General features: G+C 38.4%; 1 protein-coding gene across 3 annotated transcripts in view; it reads left to right on the top strand.

Moving 5' to 3' along the window:
- Positions 1-17,657, top strand: part of KLF12 (KLF transcription factor 12) — a 580,319-nt gene that overhangs the window by 316,830 nt on the left and 245,832 nt on the right. For all 3 annotated transcript variants that reach the window (XM_060287905.1, XM_030838658.2, XM_030838660.2), the window contains exon 3: positions 16,208-16,297. In XM_060287905.1, coding sequence (XP_060143888.1) covers positions 16,208-16,297 — 90 coding nt within the window. The remainder of the gene's footprint in view (positions 1-16,207; positions 16,298-17,657) is intronic.

Below are 17,657 nucleotides of genomic sequence, written 5' to 3'. Positions count from 1 at the left end.
TGACCTTACTTCTCTGATGGATCTAACAGAAGTTGTGGTGTCTGTCTATTGAGCTTTTTACTTGTTGTCATGGTGGGTTGATGACTTTAAGCTTCTTACATGGTGGACCGGAAACTGAAAGTCCCTGAGGTTATTTTTAGTTCTTCCAAAACTGCATTGTTTAGAACCTAGTTCTTCTATTTATTTTCCTCATAACTCTCTAGGAATTTTCTCAAATAACAATTCCAACATTGTTATGTAATCAGAGAATGTGGCCTTAACATTTAAAGGTCCAGGGAAGTGGGAGATCTACACAAAGGGCAGAGAGTATAGTAGTTTGTGGTTATTATAAGATAGAATATTTTGTTTAAAAACCTGACAAGTATAAATCTTTTCGCTCCAGTACTTTTTCAGACAAGAACAGAAAGGATTGATTTTTCCGTAAGACTAAAATCTTGTAAAATACACTCACTGACTGCTCAATGTAGTGGAAAAAACAAAAATATTTGGCACATAGTTTCCTTTTTCAGGATGCTAAATTCTTAGCTCAAGATAGTAGTATAATGTGCCCATTTTTTTTTTGTGGAATTGAATAGAACTTTAAAAAGATTATAGATTTTGCAAATTAGATAACAATGTATCATAGCTCTTTGCATAATAAAAAATATTTGCAAATGTCAGTTGATATCCCACTTGAAGCAATATAACAGAATTCAGTGAGTCAATTACAAATATAACTTAGACAGTAAGTTCCTTTCAATTTCACCTACATATTTTTTTTAGATTTGTAGTAGTTAAATTTTAACTGCAGCACAAATATGCAGCTCTGTGTGTGTGTGTACTTTCCTTGTTAGAAAATTGATATGACTTTTTTATACTTTATGAAAGTTAATCTGGATTAAAAACTCATTTCTCCCATCTGTTTTTCTTTTAACCTGTTTGGCTCTTTTTAACCTCTTTTTTCTTTTAATTATTTCTTTTAATTACAATTATTTCTTTTAATTACACAGATAATATATGAAATTCATAAAAAGTGAGAAAATTCGTCAAAACATGTGAAGAAAATCAGTCAATGTCTTGTCAGGTCCAATTTTGAAATGTATATCCTTTTAGCTCTCTCTCCTCCCTCTCTCCTTCCCTCCCTCCCATTCTTCCTTCCTTCCCCCCACCCCACTTTTCTCTCTGTCTATCTCTCTGTCTGTTATAAGCATTGTTTTTAAAGATACAGGAACAGGGCTTCCCTGGTGGCGCAGTGGTTGAGAGTCCGCCTGCCGATGCAGGGGACATGGGCTCGTGCCCCGGTCCGGGAAGATCCCACATGCTGCGGAGCGGCTGGGCCTGTGAGCCATGGCCGCTGAGCCTGCGCGTCCGGAGCCTGTGATCCGCAACGGGAGAGGCCATAACAGTGAGAGGCCCACGTAACCGCAAAAAAAAAAACAACACAAAAACAAAACAAAACAAAAGATACAGGAACATATTCTTCTGTCATTTCTTTTTCGCTTAATTATGATCATTCATCTACTTTAAGACAGAAAGCTGCATATCATAAATTCAGTGAATAAATATTATTCACTGGTTTGTATGTCCCATAGTCCATTCAACCAATTACCTGTGGTTTGGCATTTAGATTGATTCCTTTTGGTTCTTTTAATACTATAAGAAGGGCACTGTTGTACATGCTTAAGTATGTACTTGTTCAGTCATTTTCTTAGAATAGCAGTTTCTGTTAATTTCATTATTTTTTACCAGGATACTAGTAGGCCTTGATGTTTCTCTTCCATTTGTGTATCTCCAGCTTTTTTCAGTTTAGTAGGCTTTCAAGTTAATGTTAAAAGAAAAACCTACATTTTGCAGTATCTGAGGCTGTTGTTCCAGTAATTTTATGCATTCAAAATGTGGTTATGGGTCATCATGGTCCGATCTTTAGGGATAAACCATGTAGTTATGAGCAAGATAAACTTTACCATTTTTTTTTTGTCCTTTTAAAATCTAGCAGAGATATTTTTGTTTTTAAAGATAGCATTTATCTGATATTGTGTTGAAAAATACTGTGCCTAAAATAAATCTCTTTATTTTTAGTCCAAATAACCATACATGCTAATTATATATTATGTAAATTTATTATATATATTATACATTTAGTACATAATCATATACACGTGTTATATATAGACCCATATAGAATATGTAACCATACGTAATCATATATAATACTTAAACTGCTTTATAAGTCACTTTTAATTCTTATGTACTAATATACTTAATTTATTATTTTTCCCTTATTTCACCCTTTTTGCTTAAAATGAAGTCAAATTTTCTAAGGCTTCCTTGTCACCTTAAATTTTATCTACCATCAAAGATCAGGGAAGTTTTCCCTCTGATCTGGCTAAGTTTAAGTTAGTTAAGCCTTAGACCTAGTTAGGGGAATATTTCCCCTCTGTCCCAAGATGTCTCTGGCAACAGAGTAGAAGAAGGGTGTAGCAAGACTGTCACTTATTGGACAAAGAGTAATGGGAACTGAGAGTAAAGGCTGGCTGTGATGGCTAAGGGTCTGGTAGCACGGTTCATGAAGGGTTTCTAGCCTGAGAAGCAGGGTTGATTATGAAGTCATTCCTTGAGGGACAGTTCATTAAGCAGAGTAAGATTTTCCTGTTCCCTCCCTCCCTCCTTCCCTCCTTTCCTTCCTTCCTTTTTTTGGGAAGGGCTGTATGGAGATCAGAGACACTGTATTTGGTTTGGATTTGTAAATCATGGCCTACTCAAGGAATGTCCAATTGGAGATGTTGACCAGTCAGTTGGAATATAGTCTTAAGTAAAAGAAGTCAGAGCTGAAAATACAAAGTTGGGTTCCAGCAATTAGCTGCTGCCATTTGGCTGCCCGATTATATCACCTGCCCCTTTTTCAATGGAGACACAACTGTAGGTAGGTGAATTCTTCATTTTACGGGGATGACTCCTGCACTGAGGAATTTTAGCATCCCCGGGCATTAAAGGCCAGTGACACTCCTCCAATTCTGTGACATTCAAAACTTCTCACTTCTCTACCCACCCTGCCCCTACCCCAGTTCCCAAAAGGATTGGGTAGAAGCTGGAGGGAAGACCATGATCCCAGTAGAGGTTGAGGTCTATTGAAGTGATGGCATAGAACGACTTTGTCCGGTAGGCATGGAATGAAATCCATATGTGTAGTTCTTAATTTTCTACTAGACACATTAAAAATTTTAAAAATAACGTTAATAATATATTTTATTTATCCCAATGTAACCAAAATATCATTTCAACATGTAATCAATTAAGTTAATGAGATGTTCTACATTCTCTTTTGCATACGAAGTTTTCCACATCCAGTGTGTATCTTATATATAAAGCACCTCTTAATTTGGACTAGTCACATTTCAGCTGCTCCATAGCTGCATATAGCTAGTGGCTACCCAGGCATCATAGGTGTAGACTGTGTGTATCCTAATGGAAATGAATTTGTGGTTTGCTTTCCAGCATGTTCTCCCACCTTCTAAAAAGAAGTCCTTCTTTTATTCCTGTGACTCTGAATCAGCAGTGAGATGCTCTAAGAACCTACTAGCCCTCAAAAATTTTCATTTTCAGGAGAAGACACCCTTCCTCTTCTTCTTTAGCAGGGACATTGTGGCAGTTTAATTTACATAACCTTGGTCATGACTTAAATCTGTTTGGTCCGGTACAACTAGATGGAACTAACTCCTGTATTACCACAAGGGTATATTGAATTGTTACTTAAAAGGTAACATTACTAACACAATTGAGAAAATATAGACAGGTTTATATTTCAGTTCATAGTCAGCATATTCATTTAGGTGATTACAGTTTCTTACTTTTGGGGTTTTCTAGGCTAATTTGGTAGATACTCACTGGCCATGTCTAGGAATGAGGTGAGAGATCTTCCTTGAGTTGTTATATTAATATTGAAATCCCTATAGGTTTCTTTCAGTTGCCGTAGATTGAACTAATGAGCAAATTCTTGCAGCTCCTTTCTGGAATTTTTGCCCTTGTTTAGCGGGAAAATTTGTATATGCAGAAAGAGGAGAAGAAATTCGAACAAAATAGTAAAGCCATCTTGTAAAATGTTTCTCATTTCCCAGTTAGGTGTATTTTAAGGTAAACTGTAAATATTCTTTATAATCAGATATTATTTTCTTTTAATATTCAGGTTGTATCTATACTCTTGGGCAATATAATTCAAAAGAAAATTAAGATTCTTTTCTAATGGGTTCATAATATCAATACTTATAAAATAGTGCTTCTTAGATGGGGCACCCTCCTTTGCTTCTCCTTCCTCTGCCCCTCTCCCTTGACATTTGGCTATTTCTCACAGTTTTTTTTTTCTTTGCCGTACCACGCAGCATGTAGGATCTTACTTTCCTAACCAGATATCAGACCCACGTCCCCTGCATTGGAAGCACGGAGTCTTACCGCTGGACCACCAGGGAAGCCCCTGATGGCATTTTGGATTGCCACAACTGTGGGGGTGAAGGAATGTTCCTGGGATCTAGTTGTAGAAGGCAGGGATGCTGCTGAACGTCCTACAATGTACAGGACAAGCCCCCAGAACAAACAACTATCTGGTCTAAATGTCGTAGTACAGATGTTGAAAAGCCCTGGTCTAAAAGAATACCGGAGTTATGACAATGGACTTCCTTAACAGAACCTATTTCCTCTCTCTATGAGCAGAATTTAATTTAGACATATTGACTGTGAAGTAGCAGAAAAAGGTAATAGAAACTTCCTGGATACAGTAAGTTATACAGACTGAAAATTATACTGTTTCTGGTTTTATGGGGCAGGTTTATTAAGAGGCTGGAGGAAGTAACAAAGCCTGAGTAAATGCCCGATAGTTATTTAATTCCTTAATAAAAAGTGTGCTTCAGATTTCTGTTGGATAAATTTTCCTTTCTGAATTGCATTGCGTCGCATTTTAGAATTTTAGAAGTACCGCTTATGGGAAAAAATAACCCTAGATTTAATTTTTCTACACACACACCCCTTATAGAAATTCTAAGAAGGCATAAAGATGGTTGATAAAATGAGGGAGGTGCAGAGATGGGGGAAAGTCATTCAGGGTGACAACAGCATGGGTAATGGCATGGCGGTGTTAATATCACTGGCATTGTATTGCCCTGAATACAGACAGATTTTAAATTTTTAGCCCCTTGGATTTATTTTACCTCCTATGTAGTTTTTCTGGTTTCCTCAAATAATTTTGCAAGTTTTCCACAGCTCAAATAACAGGGCACTCTGTAGGTATCTTCTCCTACAGAGAATATGTTGTGGTAGTGAATATCTTTCTTTAAAACAGTGTATTTGTGGGTAATCATGTGAAGGGGAACCATAGAAAAGGCTTTGAGCACTGCATCAAATAACATTTGATTGCTAGGAAGGGCTATCAGACACTTCACGGCTGTGCCCGGCAGTCAGAGAATATTAACTGTCCTAGAGATGTCCATGGAGAGGTGAGCTGGGTCTCTGTTATTGGTGTTCATCCTCACAGTTTTAAACAGATAAAATAGTTCACTGTTGCCATGCATCATGAGAAATATATGTTAATTGTGTAGATCAGTCTTCTATCAATTCCTTTCATTAGTATTTTTATCAAATCTACCATTTCCATTCTAGTTCTATAATAGTTCACATAGAGAAATCTCACACATAAAACCAAGAGGGTTCTGCAAAGAGTCAAAAATCAGATTAGGACATCCATTCTTAAAAGTAAGTTTAGTAGAATGGGTGAAATAGTATAACCATTACTACTATTAATTAAAATTACTTAATATTAACAATTAATATAAAATACTTTGTGCTAAAGTATCTTACGTGCATGAACTCATCAAATCCGTAAAATAATTTTGTGAGATAGAATGTTATCTGCATTTTACAGATAAGAAAACTGAGACCATGAGAAGGTCATAACCCATGTTATAGGCCCATGTTCTGGGCAATATTCTATTCTAACTTACACTTCTATATAGTCATGAAAGTGTACAGAAAAAAAGCATAGACTTGGAAGATAGAATGCTTTTAAAAAGGTAAAAGATAAAGTCGTCAGAATTCTTGGAGATGGTATTGGATAAAATGAAAGTAGATGTGTAATAAATAGCATTGCCAATAAAAATGTCAAATTAGTACAGGATTTGGATTATACGTAAAATTTAATTATTACAACTAAAGAGATCATTTGGGGAATCTGGAGAGATCACAGCTAGAGGTGGGTATACTTGGAAGCTGACAGATTACATTTTGGGTTGAGCCAATGCATTTGGCCATTTGGCAGCCAACTACTAATGTCTTTCTCCACTGCAGTCCCAGGACCCAGAGTGTTGAGGAAAAAAGAGAGGGGAAAGGCCATTCCAGTGATGTGTCTTACATGATTGTCCAGGCAGTGCAAACAATTGCACCTTTGTATTTTTGATATAGTCTTTTTAAAGCACTTTTGTTACACCTTTTAATAACAGGACGAATACTACCTAACGCTTTCACATGCTTTGACAATCCTTCTTAGATGAAATAAACTGTAAAGGTCATTTGTTCTAGCTTTACTTTTTCAAAACATACATTTAAAACCAGTATCATGCCTAGGGTTTTCAAGGAATGTGATATTTTATATTTGTTACAAAATCTTAACTAAATAATATGTATAAAATAGGAAGGCATTGAATATAAGACCTAGTTTACCAGTTTACATATTTTTCTGGCCACTGAGGAGACCCATGAGGTTGATCTTTTCTTTTTGTTTTCATTAGAATAGTTCTAACTAAAAAAAAAGTTAACTTGGATTTTTATTTCTCCTCAAAATTTTTTTGCCTATTCCCAACTCTTCAGTGCTATTTCTTCAGGCTGTACAGGAGACAGATATTCAACAGCTCGTGTTCTAATAAGATAATCCATTTTGGGTTTGATAAGGAGCCACTTGACATCATTGTAGGTCAGGAAAGGTGGAAATATAGGTCAATAGTCATTTCCTTTGTTTCCTACAGAAAATAAATGACTTTATTTTTGATAGTAATCTTCATTGTCTCCAGGCACAGAGGACCGGTGATGTTAGTTATTTCATTACATATTCCATTCAGTGTTCTGCATATTTTTTTCATTACTATCCAAATGACTTTTCATAAAGGGAAACAGCGATGAATATGTTAATGTACAATACTCTTAAACTTGTACTTTGGCAAATATTTATTTTGTTTTAAGTTTTGATAACCATGGAAGTCTGTAAAATGATAAATCCCAGGAAAAATGATAATGAAGACAGAGTTAATTCTTGTCTTAAAAATGCAGCTAAGAAGATGACTTCTTTATTTATAGTTTTTTCCTTATTTCAACCAAACCTGTGTTTCCAAGTTTGAATGAATTTGACTCTATTAGTATCTGTTATAATATTCGAATGTACTCAGCTTGAGAGGAATTTTCTTCGATGCATAACAGATCCTGAGTAAGCAAAAATGTATTGAAATTAAACAATATACTGAAATATTCATGTATCTCAAAGTGCAATAGGTCCTTTACGGGATATTGGAGGAATATATGACACGTTTGGCTTTTCCTGCTGGGCTTCCTGCCTCAAGCTTCATGTACAACGTAGAAAATCAGTGCCATCCTTGACAGTCCTCTCAGCTCTTACCCCACACTTCCTCCTTCTTGTCAGTCATCAAAAGCTGTTCATGGGCTTCCCTGGTGGTGCAGTGGTTGAGAGTCCGCCTGCCGATGCAGGGGACGCGGGTTCGTGCCCCGGTCCGGGAGGATCCCACATGCTGCGGAGCGGCTGGGCCCGTGAGCCATGGCCGCTGAGCCTGCGCATCCAGAGCCTGTGCTCCGCGACGGGAGAGGCCGCAACAGTGAGAGGCCCGCGTACCGAAAAAAAAAAAAAAAAGCTGTTTATTCTTCCTGTGTACTCTCTCTCAAATAATTTTCCTCCTCTTTATTCCCACTGCCACTGTTTTGGGTCAGGCTCTCCCCAGCTCTCCCCTGAGTTGTTGCAGTAGCCTGTGAACTGGTGGCTCTTCCCTCTGCATCAAATTCTATCTGTTTATAAGCCATCTTCCAAAGCAAGTCCAGGGCTAGCTTTCTAAACACAAAGCTTAAACACATTATGCTTTTGCTTCATGATGCCCCATCACCTGCTGTGTGATACCCAAACACATTTCTTTCCCATTTACCTCAAGTTTTCTTGGGATAGGGGAATCTTTCTCTCTTATTCACTTGGGCCCCTAGCAGCTAGCCCATTGCAGGCATTAAAGAAACATTTTTGCATGAATGAATGAATTACCATAACATATAAGACCTTTTGCCCCCTAACACCAAGTTACTTATATGGTCTCATCTCCAGTTTCTCCTCCAATAAATCCTGTGTTCCAGCCACATGAAATCCTTTATTACTGTTCACAAACATGGAGAATTTCATTGCCCTACGACTTTGCTTATGCTCTTCTTGCCATCTGTTTCTCAACAATCAGTTATATCACCCGGGTCAGGTGAACCCAGGGAATGAACTGATTTTAGATTTATTTACATTTATTCTTTCATCAGCCCAGCAAACATCTACTGAGCACATAGCATGTGTTAGACACAGTTACAAGTTTGGGGATAGGGACTTATGAACAAAAAGGCAATGTCATGGCCCTCCTGGAACTTACATTCTAGTGTAATAACAGATAAAGAATTTGTCAGGTAGTGATGAATACAAGGGTGGAATCGAATATAGAGGCCTGGAGGAGAGAGCATTTTTCACATGGTTGAGATGTACCCTGAGCAGAATGGTGGAAAACAGGGTTGGGTAACTGGTTAGAGGCACATTGGGTAAATAGTTAGAGGTACCCACTATAGGACAGGGTAAAGACTCCATAATGACCTTAACACCATCTCCCTTCAGTGTGTCTGTGATCAGCCTGCCTTGCTGCTCCCACTTCAGCCCTGGTTCCCAGCCTTTTGATATAACAGGAGCTTGAAGTACACTAGCCAGAGTGGCTTGGACACTTCTGGGCTCATCCAAACTTTGCAGCCAATGTCAGAGTACCGAGCAGTTGAGAATTTCTATCCCAGGTAGCAATGGAAAATAGGTATTAGCCCCAGAGTTAGACTGCCGATCATTTTCATAACCTTGGGCAGATTACTTAATCTCTCTGAACCTGAACTTTCTTGTCTGAAATGGACGTAGTAAAAAAGAAAAGAATGAAACTCTGTAAGTTTCCCCATTTTGTTCACTGATGTTTCCTAAATAGCGAGACAGTGCCTGGTACTCAGTAGGTATTTTTTGAATGAACGAGTGATATAACAAATGTAAAGCCCATGAGACAACACTTGGTACGTAAGTGTTTAGTAAATAGTAGTTACTGTTATTATCATTGTTCGAATATGGTTATGTGTATATTGCTATTATAATTGTTGTATAATTATTTAAAAAATTTTGAGATCCTGTGGTCATATTGTGGTTGTATTGCAAGTGTAATTGTCCATGTGTGGGTCCTGTGTACTGCATCGGCCTTTCTGCCCAGCCTCCTGGTGCCTGGTTTTTGTGCCCATGTGTGTGCCTGGGCTTGGGCACGTGGCTAGCTCTCTGATTCTTGTCTGCATCTGTTACCCACTTCTGGCTTCTCCTGGGGCTAGGCACCCAGAATTAGTTTCAGCTAGCCCTGCTCCCTTCAGAGAATCTTGTTTCTGGCTTCCTTTTCCAGGACTGAACTCACTTCTCTCTTTTCTTTCTCATCCTCTTTTTTTGGGGGGAGGTGGGAGCTATAATTGACATATACTGTTAATAGAGTCACCATGCTGTACATGACATCCCCATGACTTATTTATTTCATAAATGGAAATCTGTACCTTTTGACCACCTTCTCTCACTACACACACACACCCCTGTGGCAATCACCAATCTATTCTCTGTATCTATGAGCTCTCTCTCTCTCTCTTTTTTTTTTTGGTATTGTGTGTGTGTGTGTGTGTGTGTGTGCATTTAAGATCTTACCTCTAAGCGAGATGTGGTATTTGTCTTTCTTTGTCTGACTTATTTCACTTAGCATAATGCCCTCGGGGTCCATCCATTGTTGTTGCAGATGGCAAGACTTCCTTCATTTTTATGACTGAATAATTCCCTTATACTTTACCTGACATCCAGACCACTTGTTAGCCCATCCTGATACCGGTTCCTACACATTTGATCTCTCCCTGGGATGTTAATATCTGCGCAGCTGAGCTGAAGTTTTGTGCTCCCTCTCTAGGGTTTGGTTGGTGGTCAGTTGGCACGTCTCTTGCCATGATAATTGCCTGATTTTTTGACCTGGTTTCTGTTCTCCAGTCCTGGCTCTGCCCGTTACCTCCTGTAGTGCCTCATGGTTCGTGAATGTGGCACGGATAGAATGAGATGACTGCCATAGCAGAGACCCGTCACTGCGTGTTTAAGGAGAAATTTGGCCCACTCATGACCCCCAAGTGTGTGCAGCTCTTCAGAATATGAATGACAAAATAATTTTTATTACAATCTGTATTAATGCTGGGGTGGAAGACTTATTTAGAAGCTCAGTTGACATTTCTAAAACTATTAGTGTAAACGATCCATTGTTGTGCTAATTTAGCACTTTACCAACATAGAAAGCAATGATTCTTTTTTTTTTTTTTTTTTTTGCGGTACGCAGGCCTCTCACTGTTGTGGCCTCTCACGTTGTGGAGCACAGGCTCCGGACGCGCAGGGTCAGCAGCCATGGCTCACGGGCCCAGCCGCTCCGCGGCATGTGGGATCTTCCCAGACCAGGGCACGAACCCGTGTCCCCTGCATCGGCAGGGGGACTCTCAACCACTGCACCACCAGGGAAGCCCGAAAACAATGATTCTTGCTATCAGGAAAATATAAGTTGCTGCATTGCATGTGCAGTTTTTACCAATTCTTATGAAAGACACAGTTCCATGTTTCAATGTGAGGTGATTATGGAAGGGTTTTGTTTTTGAGACTGATGACAGATATTTCAGAATAATGTGTATATGGATCATTGAACCCACTGAAGGGGATTTAAGTTGCAAGTCCCAGTAGGTCTATAGTTTGGATTCTAGTTCTCCCAGTAAAATATGATCATCAGTGTGATATCCACTCTCCTGTGCTGCAAAGCAAGGGAAGATGAAAGCCTGGGCCAGAATGGCAAAGTCAGCATTTCAACTGATACTTATTTTGTACCATCAGAGGTACTTTAATTACGCATATGCCCTCTACAAAACTGACTTACCAGTGTGAGGGTATGTGAGTTTAGAAAAATCTAATTTTACACTTAATCTAAGCACTTATAAATTGAATGTGAGGCCCGAATGTATCTCTTTTGAGTATAAAAGGTCGAAGATGAAGTTCCTGTATAATCCAAGTACTTCAGACTATTGTGAAAATATCGCATGAGCCATCTAGGATATGAATATTTTCAAAACACTGGGTAGCAGATGAGATTACCATAGATTTTTCTGGATGTTGAACTCAGGATGGGACTGACTTGCTAAATTAATTACGAGATGTTTCTAGGATAGGAATGTATAATCTTATCAAGCTAAGGAAATATGTTGAAAGATTGATTTAAAGAAAAAAATAAGTGAAATAGCTTTGAAACCAGGGGCTTATTTGATCTCTTATTGTTATTCCCCAAACTGTTGATACTCACCGGTGACCAGAAGTTGCGCATTCCTTTCAGTGACTAAATCAGTTCAGCCCTGAGAGGAGCCATCGACTGAGATTCCAGAGCTCCTCTGTTGGGGCTTTCAGTAAGGTGCTCATGTTTTTTTCCACGTCGATTTAGGGAGCGCACAGAGGAAGATGGAGAGAGAAGGAGAGGGAGAGGAAGGGAGAGAGGGGTTTAGTGGTTGGGAGCTTAGTTTGGTTGGGCTCAGCCTCCTTTGGTTTGGAATCGAGCTGCACCACTTACTAATCGTGTGACCTTGGACAGTTTAACCTCCTTGTGTCTCAGATGCCTCATCTTCGGATAATAAAGCCTTGACCTCTTGGGTAGCTGTAAGGACTGAATGAGTACACGTCTCTTAGCACAGGGTCTAGTCCATAGTAAATATGCAAATAGTAGGTGCTGTTATTATGTTTGTTAGCAAGATAATAATAAAATGGTAGCTGTGTTATGCTACCTATTGTTGCATAACAATAGATAATGGAAACTGTTGGCTGGGCATAATTCTAATCTCTTAGGTGTGTCGATCCTTATGAAGAGCAGGGATTCACTCATTCTTTTGCATTTCAGCATAAATTTGGGGGTAGTATAAAACACTTATGTTTTCTCTGAAGAAAGGACGTATTGGTTGAACTGGCATACAGGCTTGGAAAACAATTGTTATTTTTGTTGGTTTTTATTGTTGTTATGGTAGAAGTGAGTCAAGAGAGGGGAGAGATTGACTTCTTTATGACGTGGTTTTCAAGCAAAAGGCGAATTTCCTTATAATCTGATTCTTCTGCTTTTTCTGTAGGAAAAAGTACTCAGAGGATGATACTTTTAACCGGTTGGTATGCCTGCATTATAACCCGTTAAGAATCTTTTCCGAACATGCCTTAATCAGCTTGATGCAGTGAATCCTGAATTGCTTCTCAAATGTCCCTTTGATCACTGTTGAACATAACACGGGTAGGGGTGAGGGCAATTCATATTTTTCATTACCTGTAGCCAAACATGGAGATTCAAGATGGAAATATGTTTAAGTGAATATGTCCTGTATCTTGAGAACTCGGAACAAATCCCAGTAGATATTTTTGGCTTATGAAGGGAAGCCTTGTTGAAAACTTTGGTCTGTTGAATGTTGACTAGCTGGCTCTTTATTACCCCACCTGTGCAAAGTGGATGACGCACAGACTGGAGGAGGGAGAGGAAAGAGACCTGCCTTCTGGGAGTAGGAGGGCGGATTGTAGTAATTGCCCTGGAAAGTCCCCCCCATTCTATATTTTTGTGAGAGAGGATTATTGAGCATCAGTCCTTTTCCTTCCTGCAGGTTCCATTCAAAATATTGTGAGATGCTAGGATTGATGACAGTTGTGTTTACATGTACATGTATTTCTGATGTATTTGTGGGGAGGAAGGTGATCTCCACGTCTTACCCTTCCGCCATCTTGAAGGTCTCTTGACAGTTGTGTTTATACTGCTTTTGACTGGGAGAGCTACTATCAGCTGGACTGCTGTGTTGCCAAATCTTTTTTGGGAAATAGGAGTATCCAGAGTACCGTTCTCATCCAGTGCACGTGTAATTGATCAACAGCCAGCTAATAAATCTGATGATAAATTTGTCTGTAATTGATACAGTTTACTCATATGAAATAACATAAGTGTATAGATACGTGTACATGAATATAAACACATATACATAAATTATGTAGGGTTTATAATATCAAAATATTTGTTACAACATAGAGAGTACCATGTTACTAAAATTGATGACTAATCTTATTTACCTCTTGGGAATCAACTGAGCTATTGGATTCCCCAGCAAATGCGTTTTGATCAAGATCACGACAAGATATGTTTGACAGCAATTTCAAATTATTAGAGTTTATTACATATTTAAAGTCTGAAGTCCGTTGAGATTGTATGTATCTGATTTTTAGCTTAGAGAGATAAATCTATTGATATTTTGTTCCAAGGACTATGTCCTCAATGCTGTATAATTACCATGTGCTCCGTAAAAACCACACACCTTCTTGGATGGTCTGGGATATGGTGTGATGCTCGGCCCTTCTCTTTAGGCTAAACAAGGTCAGAATCAGGAATGCAGAGATTAATATGCTTCATGTATATACAGTATAACTTTCAGGCATATGTCCTGATCGAATCTGCACTAGTTGCAAGAGTTTAATAATTAAGGATTGGGTTCCTTAGCTGTGAACATTGTTATTTATGGTGTTTATTATGGGTATGCTACGCTGATCCTGGAAAAATCAGGGAAAGAGAAATATTTGCCGGGCAAACTTCATTTCTTAAAAAAATGCTTGAAAATGTGTTTAATTATTTCACTTTTATAGGAAACTGAAGTGTAACCCTGTCTTTAACGATCTAGAATTATTCCAGTACAACAACAACAAAAATTATAATGAAAACAGTGATATTTAAATGTACTAAATAGCATGTGAACCCAGTCAGCTTTTTATGATTTATCCGTTTTTAACTTCAAAGACTCTGGTTAGCTTGCATTTTTTTTTTTTTAAATGAATGGGTTGATCACAGCCAGCGAGGAAAACGGCTGAAGTCTATCAGCTGTAAATTGGTACAAAGCACTAAAAGGGACATTAGCCTCTAATCAGATTCTAACAGTTCATTAAACCTGCCTTTCCAGAATCGCTCTTTGTCTTTTCCCCTCCTTTGCAAGGCATCTTCTTCCCTTTCCATCTGGGCAAGACCTCCTCCGGGGTAGGAAGCAGTATCAACTCATCCTTCATTGTCTACCAACCAAACAGCCTACGGGAGGCTTTGTTAGGGTGGATTCCATGCTGCTGTGAAAGGCCCGGCAGTTGAGGGCTGCTGGCAGCAGGAAGGCTTTCCTGAGGTTGGGAGGTAGCAAACCAAGCTGGCTGCTTCCAAGCATGGAAGCAAGTGACACATTGGGATTTGAGGTCCATGCCTGATATGCAAACAACCCACCAGCCTCCGCGAAAGGATTTTAAGCTTGGAACAAATGCACTGAGCTCACCAGTAATGCCATAGTTCCTTCTGTTCTAAGCTATTAGGATGCAAAAATCCCCCCCCCCCCAAAATATGGACAAGTCAAAAGCAAACATGTAAAAACAATGATGTATCCTGCCAGTTTTAATAATATTGTACATTTCTAAGAGAGGAACATGACAGTAATTTTTCTTCTTTTTATTACCTAACAGACTAGGTAGCATGGGATTTCTAAATGCTCATTAGTTAGCTCTAGCGTAAATTTGCTTTTTCTTCTTGCCGTTGATTTCTCTGAGCAAATATTTGTGATAAGAAGCCCCATACATTTTATTTCTCAGAGTATTTTTCTTAAACAAAAAGGAGAGTCAAGAAATGGGAGAAATAATTAGAGCTTCACTATACTGCACTCTGTTGGTATTATTTGGTAATAAAAACGTTTAATTTATGATGTGTTGAAGTGAGAGTTGTTTTTATTTAACTGTCTGTTGGGGAGAAAAGCAACTCCATGAATGGCGAAAACCTGAAGGTTTAGAAGTGATATTTAACCTTTGTCACCATGTAGGCAAAACATTTAGAAATGTCTCTTTCTTTTAATAAGACCACCTTAGTGTCATGTGGTTACATTCTATAACAGCAAAGACACTAGTCTAAAAACTCAGTCAGACTTAGTCATTTTAATTTCTTGGTTTAGTCAGTGTTTGAGGGTAAAGTTGGCATTCTCAACGTATTTTGAAGCAGGAGCCTGATTTTGGCCTGAAGCAAGCACTGATGTGTGGCTTTCTGACTCCCCTTCCTAGGTTGTTGACTTCAGAAAATCCCCGAAGCTGTGGAAATTAGTCAAAAAATAACCCTGATTTAATCTTTTTATAGATGTTTGAAATTCTATTGCACCACAATAGAAGTAAGGTTTTCCCTTCAAGAGGTGTTAAATGGAGGCAAACATATACTGGAACAGAAACCAAATTGTCGTTTATTCTTTGATTATGACTTCAGCTTAAGAATTCGCTCTTAATCCAAGACTTATGTTAGTTGTTTTTAAAGCAGATGTTTGCCGTTGAAAGGTAGAAATTTTCATTTGATCAGATATACCATGATACCGGAATTCACTCTCCAGCATTATAGTATCTTGTATTTAAAGTTATTTCCACTTTGACAGTAGTATGAGAGTATATAAATTATTTTGATCTGTCTTTTCCTTTATGGATTTCTGTATACAGTACAACCTCCAGAGCTAAGGAAGAAAGAAACTTGCCTGGTATTTCCTTCCACGATTGCAAGTGTGATGAGTTATTCCGGCCCTGTATAAATTAACGTAAGGTTGCCTTACTTCAGTTTATTACCGTCTGACCTCCAACCCAGGGGTCATAGAATCAGACTGATTAATTCAAGTTCTTGGTCATTATTTCAAATGAAAGTTCAGCATGGGGGGATAATTGGCTGTGCTGATGTTCTCCTTTAATTATACTATATTGTTAAAAAATTAGGTTAGCAGTACTAAATGTACTACAATGAAGGCAGACTCTACTAGCTGTCCTCTTCTGAACGCTCTATAGCTGAATTTCCCTCTCTCTCTTTTTTATTCTCAGAATATCAACACCCTTGAGAACAGAATGTTAATGCTTGATGGGATGCCGGCAGTCAGAGTCAAAACAGAGCTTTTGGAATCTGAACAAGGGGTAAGCAGAAGTTTCCGACGATGCCCCACCCCCTTCTCTTTAAGAGAGTGGCAGTGTTTACCTCCAGAGTGTTCTAAGGTTTGCAGAACACTTCTGATTTTTCACTTGCTTCAGCTTTTCTCTCTTGAGTAAAAATCATCTGAGACCATGGTTGATTCTCACCCATTTGCAACCTCAAATATTACTAACTTAGAAAAGATAAGTTCTTGAATTTAGGAAGGCATAGTAACCATACGGCTTTATTTAAATTGGTGAATGTTTTGGAAAACTAATTCAAATCCAACTCGCAGAGGAAGAATTAAAAAAATAAGATGGGACTCTAACCTCAATGTCAAGGTAGTTTGGTTCTTGCTAAGTTAGGAAATAACAGAGTACAGTTATGGGAATGTTACTGTTTTGGGATGGATTTCTCTTTTTGACATTTGTTTTTACCGTTTTTTATAGTTGATAGTGAGTTTGAAAAGCACATAAAAGCAAAAGAAAGCTTATTGAGCAATAACGTAGCCAAATTGACAGTTTATGGCTACTGAAAGTGTAAGGACTTAAGAACACAGCTAGATTTTTTAAAACGATGTGGGTGATTTTATAATTGTTAACATCTATAGCTTCACTAGTAAAAATCATAATCACCGCGACGTGATTCCTTGCAGCATTGGCTGACCACCTTTTGTATTTAAGGGAGAAAGCACTGCCTACCTGTCTTACTAAAACAGCATCACAGAGGCGAGTACACGTGACCGCAAAAAGGACATCGATTAAATATATATTTAATCTTATTTGTGTATCCCTTATTCAAAAAAACCAAAACAAAACATTAGCAGTGTTTTGTAATTGAGCAATCAAATTTAAGTGTTAATAAACTCTCACTCTTACAACAGTCAGTACGCATGAGTTCCTCTGGGACCCCATTCAAGAGGTTAGGATACTGATGTACCAAAATTATTTTGTAATGAGGACACTCGAGGGCAGGGATCTCGATGGTTGCATTTAGAGGGTTCTCCAGTAACGTCCCCATTCCTGAGCGCTATGTGGCAGGGTGTATGGCATCTCATGATATATTTCTCTTCCGTGTAAGTCAGTGTCTGAAACAGACCCCCATCCCGTAGAGCATATCATTTCATCTTTATGTTCAGCGTAGACTGTGGTAGCTCTGAAATGCACATTGTGGAGTATGTCAACCGAGAACATAACCCCACAGTCTGCGTGACATAATGACTGAGTCACAGAGATTCAACCCCAAACTTAGGCAGTAGAGCATCATGAAAGAAAAGACTATGTGTTGGTTATTAATAATTGCTTGTTCATTGTAGACAAACCTTTAGAAAAAATCATGTGTTCACCTGGATTTTCTAGCCTGACA

Source organism: Globicephala melas, chromosome 18 (assembly GCF_963455315.2).
Source record: "Globicephala melas chromosome 18, mGloMel1.2, whole genome shotgun sequence".
NCBI lineage: Eukaryota > Metazoa > Chordata > Mammalia > Artiodactyla > Delphinidae > Globicephala > Globicephala melas.
This window is presented reverse-complemented; position numbering and strand designations above follow the sequence as displayed.